This window comes from Aplysia californica, unplaced genomic scaffold (assembly GCF_000002075.1).
Source record: "Aplysia californica isolate F4 #8 unplaced genomic scaffold, AplCal3.0 scaffold00223, whole genome shotgun sequence".
In the NCBI taxonomy this organism is placed as follows: Eukaryota; Metazoa; Mollusca; class Gastropoda; order Aplysiida; family Aplysiidae; genus Aplysia; species Aplysia californica.
The window spans coordinates 941,132-954,015 of NW_004797493.1; the positions used below are offsets into that span (position 1 = coordinate 941,132).

At 41.1% G+C, this 12,884-nt stretch overlaps 1 protein-coding gene across 2 annotated transcripts in view; it reads left to right on the plus strand.

Annotated features, from left to right (window-relative positions):
* Nucleotides 1-12,773, plus strand: part of LOC101859862 (liprin-beta-1) — a 105,037-nt gene extending 92,264 nt beyond the window's left edge. For both annotated transcript variants that reach the window (XM_005099715.3, XM_035970122.1), the window contains exons 10-20: nucleotides 3,018-3,255; nucleotides 3,828-3,981; nucleotides 4,486-4,597; nucleotides 5,687-5,775; nucleotides 7,295-7,420; nucleotides 7,909-8,046; nucleotides 8,520-8,620; nucleotides 8,815-8,902; nucleotides 9,700-9,813; nucleotides 10,834-10,893; nucleotides 11,395-12,773. In XM_005099715.3, the coding sequence (XP_005099772.1) occupies nucleotides 3,018-3,255; nucleotides 3,828-3,981; nucleotides 4,486-4,597; nucleotides 5,687-5,775; nucleotides 7,295-7,420; nucleotides 7,909-8,046; nucleotides 8,520-8,620; nucleotides 8,815-8,902; nucleotides 9,700-9,813; nucleotides 10,834-10,893; nucleotides 11,395-11,448 (1,274 nt within the window). In that variant the 3' untranslated portion in view covers nucleotides 11,449-12,773. The remainder of the gene's footprint in view (nucleotides 1-3,017; nucleotides 3,256-3,827; nucleotides 3,982-4,485; nucleotides 4,598-5,686; nucleotides 5,776-7,294; nucleotides 7,421-7,908; nucleotides 8,047-8,519; nucleotides 8,621-8,814; nucleotides 8,903-9,699; nucleotides 9,814-10,833; nucleotides 10,894-11,394) is intronic.
* The last annotated feature ends 111 nt before the right edge of the window (nucleotides 12,774-12,884 follow it).

Sequence of the window (12,884 nt, forward strand, 5' to 3'; positions counted from 1 at the left end):
ATCTCTCTCTCTCTCTCTCTCTCTCTCTCTCTCTCTCTCTCTCTCTCTCTCTCTCTCTCTTTCTCTCTTTGTGGTCAGACGAAAGAAGGAACACTTGTTTTTATGGTCGCCACTGTTCAGAATGGGAGTGTAGTCTTCACCGGGAGAGCCTGTGGATAAGTTAAAGCTACTGCCTACTTACCTGTGGAGGAGTATTTCTTGGCAGACGTGAAATCGCGAGCAACCTTTCTCTCAGACGTGTAATTGAGAACAAGATTTCTAAGACATAAACATTAACTTTTTCATAAAGATTGTTTTCCTGACTTCGAGTGTTACGTTTGTGTGTTCCATGTGTATATTGCTCCTGGCGAGAGTTCAGCGAACCCTGACAAGTTTGGGTTGGTTGGGTTTTTTTTTGGATTTTTCACTCTCGGCAGACGTGAAATTGTGAGCAGCATTTCTCAGACGCGAAATTTACTGCAGGGTTTCACTCAGCAGACATAAACTTTTAAAAAGTTGTAAAGATTTGTTTTTGGCTTTGCATTTTCAATTCGTGTGTTGATATACAATTATTGCTGGTGCTGGCAGAGCAGTGAACCGTAGAACTATAGATTGTTTTCCCTCCACGTCTAGTCTTCTGTGAGATCTCGCATAATTTCTTGAAAAGTGAAGGCAGTTGTTGTGGAGTGGTTTTTTTACTTCCTTTTTTTAAAGTTTATTTTTTGGTTATTTTTTTTAATTGTTTTTTTTTTTTTGTTGTTTTTGGGGGGGTTTGTTGGTGGGTTTTTTTGGATGTTCGATCGTGTGATCGTGTGTCGTGCACCAAGAATGTCTGGACTCTGCTGCTCAGGGAGGTCATCCTTTGGTATGTTGATTGTTTGTCTGTGTGTGTGTGTGTGTGTGTGTGTGTGTGTGTGTGTGTTGTTGATTTTGTTTAATGTTGGTGGATAAATGTACTATAAAGAGCTCTCTCTGTATCATGATAGGGGTTTGCCATTACTTCATTCATTTGTGATAAATTGCTGTTGCTGTGGTTACAACTCTTCATGTTGGATCATGATATATGAGTGGTTGGAGGGCGTTACCGATAGAGGTCTGGTCTTACTTATTTGCTTGTCCTCTGTCTGTCTGTCTGTCTTTTTCCCTACCTCTTAAATGACTAGTATTGTGTTGATGTTCTTCCCATTACTCAAATTCAAACAAACAAGGATCGTATGTTAAAGATATGTTGAGAGACTATCCACGTTTTGGTCGGTTGCTTCGTCAAGTGCTCAAATCCAGGTGACACAATAATGTTTTGATCAGTCTGTTTCCTGTTTCGGGTTGACGTGTTTTATTTTTCTTGCTATCAACTTGTGTATATTCATCAGTGTCATGGTGGGTGGTTGGCGGCTGATCTGATGTGTGGGTGGTTGGCGGGTGCTCCGGTGTGGTTTGCTTCTTCTTTCCTATCAAACATCTATCATCTTTATCTCCCCTTCTTTTTTTTTATGTTTGTTACTCTCTTGTAACACCTCTAATCTTCTGGCGCTCATATGACCTTATGCAGTTGCCTGCGCCGTAAAACCTCTACTAAAACTAAACTACTCTGATGTGTTTTGCTCTTTCTTTCCTATCTCAGCCCCTCGTCTTTTTTTGTGTTTGTTTACTCTCTTGTTATATTTTTTATCTTTGTAATTTATGTGACCTAATTGTTTTGCAAGTGCCTTAAAACTCTTTAAAAAACAAAAACAAAAAAAACAAAAACATCGGTGCTCAAGTCCAGTGTAGATTTAGTATTTTTTAGTGGTGTGGTCTTGATGCACACTGTTTTGGGTTGATGTTTCCTTTCTTCTGCTGACTCTCAGTTTCTGTATACATCAACCGTGTCGTGACTAACATTGCTGTCAGGTTATGGCAGGGTTTTAAAAAACTATTTCAGTCTCATTGTCATTGATTGCAGGATAGCTCTCTGTGGTTTGGAGAAAAAACTGTCTCAGTGTCATTGATGGCAATAATAGCTCTCTGCAGTTGAAGAAAGACTGGCTGTCTTCTCTTCATGCTGTTGGTTATCCCGCTTTCTTTGTCTCCAGTTTTGACTCCTGTGTCATTGTCAAAAGCATCTGTTTCAGTTCATATCCTTATAGGGAAGTCGTTGTATCCCGAAGGCTGCAAAGTGTTTTTTCAGAATCGAGACAGAATGTTGTAGTTTGATAGACGTAGTAGAAGATGTGTTGTAGGTTTGCAGTAAAAAAAAATATTGTGCAACGGATAAATGGCTTAGATCAGATGTAAATTCTTTATTGTGCAACTTTTTAGGGAAGACAAAGTGCAGATCTTGGGTTTATGGTGGGGGGGGGGGGGGGGGGGGGTTAAGGGAATTTTTAAATTTGATCAGGAAATTTGCACTTATATGATATTTAGGGGTTTGTGTTAAGTACAAAGGCTCTGCTTTGTCAAGCGAGTGGAAAAAAATGGTAACATTAAATTTTAAATTCTGTTTTATAGCATGTCATTATTACTGAAATATGAGTCAATATTAGGGTAAGCCTTTCCAGGTGAAGGTTAATTTGGCAGGTTGTAAGTATTCCCATAATTTAAGACTTTGACTTATTATTTGATGAATATGAAAATCGAACATGATTCCAACAGAAAAGAACAATACAAAATTTTTTTAACATATTAATACAGAGATTGAATAGTTGATTTAACATCAAACCAAAAATAGTATTGAAAGAAATATTGCCAGAAAGAGGTTTAAATTGGCCTCAAGTTAAGAAAAAGGAATAAGCTGTCAATGTTACCAATAGAAATTTTACCTAAGAGAGCATCAAGACCTCAAGCTGATAAAGCAAAACAATAAAAACAAATTTGACTCAACTTCACCATTTTAAGTCGTCCTGAAAAGTGACATATTACCAAAAAATATACATGTTCCTATAGAGACCATTTAGGCCTCAAAACAGGTAAATAAAATAATTTATAAAGAAATAATTGATGTTCCCGTAGAGAGCATCTGAGATGTTAACCTAATTGTACTGCCCATGTTGTGTCTGCAGCCAACACAGAGGTGGTCACGGACGACGAGGACGGACTACAGCACTACGGCCACGCCCATGGCGAGTACAAGAAGAAGCGTGGCCTGCGACGCCTGTTTGGCCGACTCAAGCGCAGCAGCTCACAGGACTTTGAGGGCGGGCGGGAGCGAGGAGACGGGGAGGGAGAGTTCCGGCGCGGGGGGATCCGGGCAACTGCCTCGGCACGCCTGGCCTGGAACAGGGATGTCAAGGGAAGGATGTGAGTGTTGGGGCCAGGGCAGGGGGACTGAGTGTTGGGCATAGGGGAAGGGCAGGTGACTGGGTGTTGGGGCCAGGGCGGGACACTGAGTGTTGGGGCCAGGGCGGGAGACTGAGTGGGCTGGGAGGGAGGGCTGGGTGTTGGGGGGGGGGGGGTGAGTGTAGGGGGCAGGATGGGTGGCTGAGTGTTGGGGGCAGGAGCGGGGAACCGAGTGTTTGGGGCTGAATTCGGGGGGGGGGGGACTGAATTTTGGGGGCAGGATGTGGGACTGAGTGTTGGGGGCTGGGCGGGGAACGGCTTGCTGACTGACTGACTGACCTATGGCCTGCTACAGTTCAAATTTGAAACAAACTGATTTATATTTTACATGCATTACTACATTACATACCATTGTGGTAAAAGCTATTCGATAGTTGTGTTCAGTAGGTGGTTGGTAGGTGCTCTGGTTTGGTCTGTTCCTACATTTCTGTATTGTTTTCATTCCTTTTGTACATGTATGTAGTATGTGTGTCTGTTTTGTGTATATATGAATGTGTGTTAATTTATGTGTGTTGCCGTGACTCCCTTCTCAGAAGCAACACGGACGTGCCCTTCACCCGCTGGGACTCGGAGCGTGTGACGGCCTGGATGAACGACATAGGACTCAACATGTACCTGGTGGACTGCAAGCGCTGGGTGCGCAACGGGGAGCAGCTCTTACGATGTTCTCAGCATGACCTTGAAAAGGTGAGAGCCCTAGCTCACTCGTTGCATTGACCCATAAGGCCGGCAACCCTTCCCTGTGTGTGGGAGCTCTGGTGTAGTTTGCTCCTGCTTTCCTATCATAGATCTATCGTCCTTACCTCTCTTACTTCTTTTCTTTGTATGTTACCATCTTGTAACACCTCTAGTCTTCGACATTTCTATGACCAGTTTGTGTTGCAACTGCCGTAATCCTTTTACTGGAACTGAAATTTAACACCTCAAATCTTGGGCACTTGCATGACCTATTTGTAGCGTAAGTGCCATAAAACTTACTGACTAAAACTAAACCTGAAAATCTCTAATCTTCAGCACTTATATGATCTGTCTGAGCCATGAGTGCCATAGCACACTTAATAAAACTAAAATCCCTTAAATTTTTGCCACTTATAAGACCTATTTGTGTTGCAACTGCCTTAAAACTTTTACTAAAATGAAAACTCATTGTTATCATTGTATTCATTTTTTAAATGTTTTTTTTGTCCTCAGGAGCTGGGCATGAAGAACATGCTCCACCGCAAGAAGCTGCAGCTGGCCCTGCAAGCTGTGACCTCTGAACTCCCCGACCTGATGCACGAGCTGGACCACAACTTTGTCGCACGTGAGTCTCCTGCCTATGGTAGTGTGGGTGGTTGGCAGGTGCTCTGGTGTGGTTTGATCCTTCTTTCCTGACCAGCAACTATCATCCATATCTCTCTTTCTGTTTGTTGTGTTTGCTACTATCTTGTAGCACCTCTTTTTCTTCAGCACTTAAACGGGTTACAAGTCCTGTACAACATCAAAAAGCCTACATATCATCCGTGGATGTTGGTGGGTGCTCTGGTGTGGTTTGCCCCTTCTTTCCTGTCAAACATCTATCATCCATATCTCTCCTCCTTTTTAGTGTGTGTGTATCTATGTGTGTTTGTTACTCTCTTGTAGCACCTCTAATCTTCGGCACCTGTACCACCTGTTTGTGTAACGAATGGCTTAAACTCATTGCCGACACGTCTGACACAGACAAATGTGTCTGCCGAATTTTACGGATTCCTTTGGTACGCATCCTAAGGGATACAAGTTGATAACTAGAGAAATATAAGTTAAGCCATTTTTATACATTTTATGTCCCTTTGACCGCTGACTTATTGAACTGATGCTGTTTTTCAAAGCGTTTTTGTTCTAATCATTGATTGATTGAAAGTATAACCGAAAATGGCAGCGTCCAGGAGAAGTCTAACAGTTTTTTTAATGCGCTTGAAATTGTGATGGAAGATGGATCTAACGAAGAAGATGGAGTACGGTAGTTGTTGATTTAGAAAGTGAAGCTTGTAGTTCTTTGGCAGACAATAGTTCTCCTGATCCAGATGATGAGGAAGAGGTGGTTCTACTTATGCCTGGAGGAATTGGTTGTTTTTTTGGTCTGACGGACCACTTTTTCTTCAATAAACTGCATCAAAGTTATTGCTTTATTAGCTAAATGATGCTATTACCTAAAAAGTTCTATTGTTCTAGTTTCTATAACAGAAAATTATTTTGTTCTATCTCTAAAGGTAACGTTTTTATGGGCCCCTGAAAAAGACTAAGATTCATGCGTCACCAGCGAATGCAGCTGTCTCTAACCCTGCATCTGCAAAGAGTTAAAACTTTTACTAAAACTTAAAGTCCTGATGACCTGTGCTGATTCTGTTGTTTTGCTTCTGCCGCTCACCAGGCTGGCTAGATGACATTGGCCTGCCCCAGTACAAGGACTCCTTCTACGACGCCAGGGTGGACGGACGCATGCTTAACTACCTCACTGTTGTGAGTACTCACACAAATGTTTTCACACTCGCACACAAATACAAGCAAGCACGCATACAAACACATTTGATAAAACGCACAGACAGACACAGATTCAGTGGGTGGTTGGCAGGCGCTCTGGTGTGGTTTGCTTCTTCTTTCCTATCAAACATCTATCGTCCTTATCTCCCCTTTTTCTTTTTTATGTTTGTTACTCTCTTGTAACACCTCTAGTCTTCTGGCGCTCATATAACCTTATGCAGTTGCGAACTCTGTAAAACCTCTACTAAAACTAAAACTAAACACAGATTCCTACTCACACAGACTACACAAAGAACACACTCGGTACAAGGACTGTTTATGTGGTGGCACAGTAGGCATTTTACATGAATTTTACCATTTGGCTTGGTTTTATTAACACTTACAGTACCGTCGGCGACAGTAGTCTCCAGGCCTTAGTATCCGCTAACTACCACTAGCGACTTAATCGCCGATGCAGCCAGACACACTACACATAAGTAAATAACGAATGGATGCACTGCACTGAGGTAAATACCAAAAGAAGTCACTCTATATGATAGCTGAATGGTTGATGAACCTCTCTGAATTTTTAAAGCGTGTTTCTTAGGCTGCCAAGGTTTTTCAAATTTTAAAAAAATCTACCACGGCTTCAGCGTTCTAAACTGTGAGCGGTACCCAAGGGTTTTTCACTTTATGAGCCTTCAGTATTTTAAGTGTTAAAGACACATATTAGATTTGGAGGTCAAGCCTCTTGAATGAGGTTACAATGTTACAAGGAGTGTTGTGGGTGGTTGGTGGGTGCTCTGGTGTGGTTTGCTCCTTCTTTCTTATGGAGTGTCTATCACCCTTCTCTCTTCTCCTTTTCTTTGTACTTTACTCTCTAGATCTAGTAATACTTCTAAACTTCGACACTTATATGAAATGTGAGGCATCGTGGTTAAATCAGGCGCTCATCGAAATATTGAAATCAAAGAAAAGGGCATTTTTCCTACTGTTTGGGCAATTTTTACCGGAATTTTGTTTTTTGGCTAAACACATTTTTATGTCCGTATAAAAGAACATATCTATGTGAATTTTACTGAAAGGCATTTGTTAAAGGCATAAAATATGTAAATTTTCCGTTTTCAAGAACTCTCAAGCTGTAGAAGTTACCAAACTTTGGCTTCTATTTCTCGCTAATTTTACCCCTGAGACCAGGCTACCCCCACCTCCTTCGATGGTAAATATCTTGACCTCTATTCAAGACACAGAAAGCAAGGCAAATGAACAAGCTCTCCTATAATACCAATAACTCCACCTGCCCAAAAATTGATGAGTGTCTGATTCCACCGTGTTGTCACACATATTTGTGTTACAAGTGCTGTAAAACTCTCTTACTGAAACTAAAAACAAGAGGCGATAAACATTTTAAAAATTTCGCAATTTCAATGCACACTGTCTGAACAATTGAAACTTGTTATTTTTTACCAGTATCACTCTCAACTAAAACATTTTTTTTCATCCTCATTCTGCATTCCAGGAAGATTTGTTCAGCCTTAAAGTTTCCAACGAAGTTCACCACATCTCCATCAAGCGAGGCATCCAGATCCTCCGGCTCAACAACTTCAACGCTAACTGTTTACGACGACGGCCGACCCCAGATGAAGTGAGTGTGGGTAGAAATGTTGATCCAAGTGATAGGGCCATTCTATGAACAAATTAAACCTTCAGTGACATGTAACGTGGAGATAATGACCTGATGAAAAAATTCTAAGCAGTGACAGAGACATTTTGTTTTTTTGTTTTCAAATTTATTTTTTTATTTTTTTAGAAATTCATTTTAAAAAATGTTTTTTTGTTATTAGAGGCAGCCTCACTCAACCCCACTTGCTCAGGATAGGTGGTTGGCATGTGCTGAGATGTGGTTTGCTCCTTCTTTTCTATCAAACATCTATCGTCTTTATCTCTCTCCTTATTCTTCATGTTGAATGTTACTCTCTAGTAACATCTCTAATCTTTAGCATTTATATTACCTATTTGTGTTGTAAGTGCCTTTAAACTCTTTGTAAAATTATGCTAAAACTAAGCCAGAGACCTGTCATGTGTGTACCTAACTGAGCTTGAAAAAACAATCTTTGTCTTGTTCTGTACCAGCAAAACCGACAGATGCTTGGCAATGCTGGCGAGGTGGTGCTGTGGACAAACCACCGTGTGATGGAGTGGCTTCGAACCATCGACCTCTCGGAATATGCTCCCAACCTAAGAGGCAGTGGTGTGCACGGGGCCCTTATGGTATGTTGGACTGGCAGTTTTGGTTTAATGTTTTAAAAACCTTAGTCACCTTAGAATATCCAACCAGCTGTTAACTAGCACAATCAGCAGGCAGATCCTTTCATGGATCCTGGAGAGGGAGGAGGGGGGAGCAGCTATGGCATTGTGCCGCCTGGAATGATGCCTATTCTCCAACCAAGTCTTAGTAAATAAGTAAGTCACAGTCTATGAAGTTTGTATCATTTGTTTGAGAAAGCAACAGGTTTTTTTTTAATGCTCACCCAAGCACTAGAATTTGATATATGATTATGATTATTATTATTAATATTAATATGGTTTATTATCTGTTTACTATTATTGTTAATATTAAAATTGATTATATTATTATTATTAATAATATTTTTTGTTCTGGTATTATTATTAATATTTTGAAATGTTATTAATTATTGTTATTATTATTATTATTATTATTATATAATTATTGTTGCCCCCAGGTTCTGGAGCCAAGGTTCAATGCAGAGCTGTTTGCTGTGCTTCTGTCTGTGCCCAGCAGCAAGACGCTGATCCGCCGTCACCTCAGCACGCACTTCATCAGGTGGGTTCTGAGAATAGTTCTGTTGTTTGTGTGTCCATTCAATAACTAAGCGTGTGTGTGTGTGTGAGAGAGAGAGAGAGAGAGTAAGTGTGTGTGTAAGTGAGCTGACGAATGCATGTGCTTGCTTTTATTTACCATGCAGCAGCAAATTTTTCTTTGTGTACATAAAAAATTATGTTATCTTATCTTATCAGCCTGATCGGCACAGAGACACAGACACGCAAACGAGAGTACGAGTCACAGCCTGGGTACATGCCGCTGGCGGCCAACGGCAAGGTCAAGGTGAGAAAGACAATCCCACCGACCCTTGGGTGATGTTTAGACACTGTGTCCCAAAACAATTTTTTTTAAATATGCTATGTACATAAATAGCCAAAACTCCTACTTTGCAAATCTTTTGAAGATTTGGAATATTACTTAACACTGCTCCCACTGGATGGGATCAGCAACCGAAAAAAGTCATCTCTTTCCCTTTGGTTATGCTGATCGCTGACCGTATAATATCCAACAAAAATGTAGGAAGGATCTCCTTATTGACATGCACACTTGTTAAAGTTATAATTTCCTTCCTGAATGGTTTGTGTGGTCTTTGAGTGCGAAATTTAGTTTGTTTACTTACAACAATTGGAGTTAAAAGTGAAAATCTTTGAAAAATGTTGAGAAGATTTGACATGAATGCTTGATGAGGATTCAAGGGATGAATGTGCTAGATCTAATAATTTAGTTCCAATTCTGATTCCTATTTTGATGAACATGCAATCGTCATATTCAATTTTCTCAATGTGCGGAAAATTTCATAATGGTCAGGTTATTTTTTGCTGAGATGCAGGTGTAGCACTAATGTCTTTATGCGTAGGGACAAACGTTTTGCGCCGTGGGGGTAAAAAGTGTTATTAATGCATTAATGTGTCTGCAACATGTGTGAAAGTTCAGTGCGTTAATTGGGTCTATAAAGTCTTGGGGGGTTCAAGTGCAACTTAGTGAATGGTCAGGTAATTCCACAAAATCCCAGTGGTATCTCTATTCTTTTCTTCTTTTCAATATCCTGTGACAAATTTTTTGTTTGATCTCTCTTGCAGAAAGGAAAATTTGGTCTGTTTGGACACAAACGCACAAGATCGGAGCCTGAGGCAGAGGGTTTGATATGTCCCCCTGATCTGAATGGTCAATATCACAACTCCAACGGCACAAAGGTTAGTCACTCTATCTCAACATTAAGAAGGTTTTAACTACCTATTTTTTATCTGAACTTGTTTGTTTGCTGACTTGTAAAAAAGTCTTTCTGCGGATGGTTGGCAGCTGCTCTGGTGTGGTTCGCTCCTTCTTTCCTGTCAAACATCTATCGTTCTTTTTCACTCCTTCTATTAATTTCTCATTTACTCTCTAGTAACACTTCTTATCTTCTGCCCTTATATGACCTTATTATGTTGTGAGTGCTGTAAAATTCTGATTCAAATTAAAGTCTCTCTCCATGTTGCATACTGAGAGGTAGGATGGGTTGTGTTTTATGTTAACAGCCTCTTGGGGAGGGGGGTTGTTCTTTTCCAGCAAGTTACTTTGCCCATTTTTATAGGCCTTTTTTAAAGGATGTTCTTGTTACTTCTTTCTTTTGTTATTTGTGTGCACCATATTACTTACTCTTCCCCCTCCCCCTCCCCCATCCCTCTTTTGTGCTGCTCTTGAGCAAGAGAGTCAGTAACCAATTTTAAATTTGATCCTTGGTTTATGGATTTGATATACGCTTCTGCCCTTCTCCATTTTCTCAAAATGCCATGTACATTTTACAGAAGAGTGAGAAAAAGCAGCACACAATGGGTGGTCTGCTCTATATGTGTGTCATTTGTTTTGGAAGAGTGTTGAGAGAGAGATAGAAATACCATGGGTGGTTGGTAGGTGCTCTGGTGTAGTTTGCTCCTTCTTTCATATCAAGCACCTGTTGTCCTGATCTCTCCTACTTCTTTTTGTGTTTGTTACTTTCTTGTAACACCTCTACTCTTTGGCACTTATTTGACCTTACTGTGTTGCAGTGCCGCAAAACTCTTACCAAAACTAAAAAACTAAGATAGGGATACCTAACATCAGGGTCAAAGTTTGCTACCGTTGTAATAAGTCTTTTCTAATTACTTACATAGCAACAAGTTTTTGTTGGGGGTTTTTTGTGTGTGTGTGTGTTCTTCATTAATTTATGTTTTGTTTTAATTTCTTTTTATCAGCGTGATGACAAAGCTGCCAAAGAGATTGGGGCCTATTCACAAGAAATCAACTCCTTGACGGTAAAAAATGTTTACGTCTACCATCAAACCTGTCCAAGATGACCACCCATTGTTGAGGAGAAAAGTAATTATTATAGACAGGTGGTCCTCTTGGACAGTGCCATAATGTAGAAAAATATTGTTGGAGGGAAACGGGAAGTGGTCATGCGTACAGGTGATTGTCTTGAACAGATGGTTGTATGAGCAGGGTCAACTGTATTTAATGTTATACTTTTATAGCAGGCAATTTGTAATTTTAACATTGTTTGTGTAATGTGGTGGACTTGGGAAGACAAGTGTCTGATGTAATGGTAAGTAAGGCTGTCTGCGATGCATGCAGAAAATGTGAGTTCAATTCCCAACACAGAAATTGTTTTTAATTCTACATAAAGGGTGTTGAGCCAGAAGTAGATATTTTTTTTTATGCCAATGGCTAGCAAAATGCTGGTTTCTTTGAGTTCATTATTTCGACAAGCGCCTGATGTCACCACAAATGTTCACTTTCGTCTCATTTCTCCACAGAACATGTTGGCTCACGAACGCTTCATGGACTCTGCCAAGACATCCAACGTGTAACAAACAAATGACTGCGGGGAACAAGACTTGTCATCATGTGTGGATATTTGTCAATCAGCTGTTCGGGGAGTTATTTTTTTTTCCCCTGGAAATTTCCCCCCACCCACCATCTCCTTTCCCCCCCTCCCCATCCTTCAGACCATGGGACTTGTGTAAACATCTGTGGAGACATGTCATGTCATGTTGATTTGCCCCGGCTCTGATTCTTCTGTGAGGTCAAGGATCAAGGTTATTGTGGGTGTACAGTGAGCAACATTGACAGCCCATCTGCACACGATCAGAAGTACAGAAAGACAAGATCCTGAGCTAACTCCTCCTCAGTTGGTCAGTTGTTTGGCCCTGTGCATCTGAAAGAGTGGAAATGAATAACCTCCCCACCCCCTCCTCCCCCTCCCAAATGATCTTCATGTGTCGACGGAGATTTCAAACTTTTGGAGTCCTATTGGGAATCATCGAAGCTGTTCTGATCTTCATTCACGCAGATTTCACACAAGCAGAAACATTAAGGGTTCTCTGATCTTCAGTTGCATAGATTTTGCACGTGTGTGGGAGTCCTCGAGGCTGTTCTGATCTTCGGTCACTGAGATTTCACACATGTGGGGGTTGTCATCTTCTGCTGGTCAGTGGACGTTGGTCTAGGTTTGTTGGACAGTGTCAAGATCGTGTACAGAGAGCGATATCGATATTCGTGTGGATGTGTGTGCTCTTTTGTGATAGGCATTGGAGAAGTTCAAGATGTTCTGGGATTTCTGCTATGTTGGTCATGCATTCAGCTTCAGTTGCCGTGCAGCTCAACAGTGCTTGAGTGATATTCTCATCTTCGCATGCAATACAGCTCGCTTGTAAACCATCGCTGTTGGAGGGGAGAGAACGTCATCTGATCTATGTTGCAATAACGTGACATCTGTGCTGCAATTTGGATGTATGGGGAACAACTTTTCTCTCGGTCTCGGCGCTTTTTGCGGTTTACACCGGTTGCTGCCTCTAACTTTATTTTAACGCATTGAATGGGGTGTAAAAAATGTTTCTCTCCCATTTTCAACTCTCCTCCTACACTTCTTTGCTTCTGCACCCGTTGCAGCCTAGTGAAAGGCATCAGGGGAAGAGGCCACTTTCCTGTTGCTGGTGAGGGCAGCGTCTTGTGCCTGGGTTTCTGCGGAGCTGACAGGTTGAGACTCATGGCTCCACGAGCTGGCGGAAGGTGTTTGAGGTCTTTGCACTCTCTGGAGCATGACGACCAAGCCAAAACACTGATGTGAAGGTGCAACACATACAGGAGAAGTGCTAGAACTCTTTTTTGCCACCCACCTATTTCTTGCTACGCACGAAAAAAATATTTCCTAACATAGAAAAATTCTTGCCCTTTTTGTATGATGCAACGAACTGCTGCAGTTTTGTGGGATCCACTTCATATTTTGTATGATGATCATGTCCAT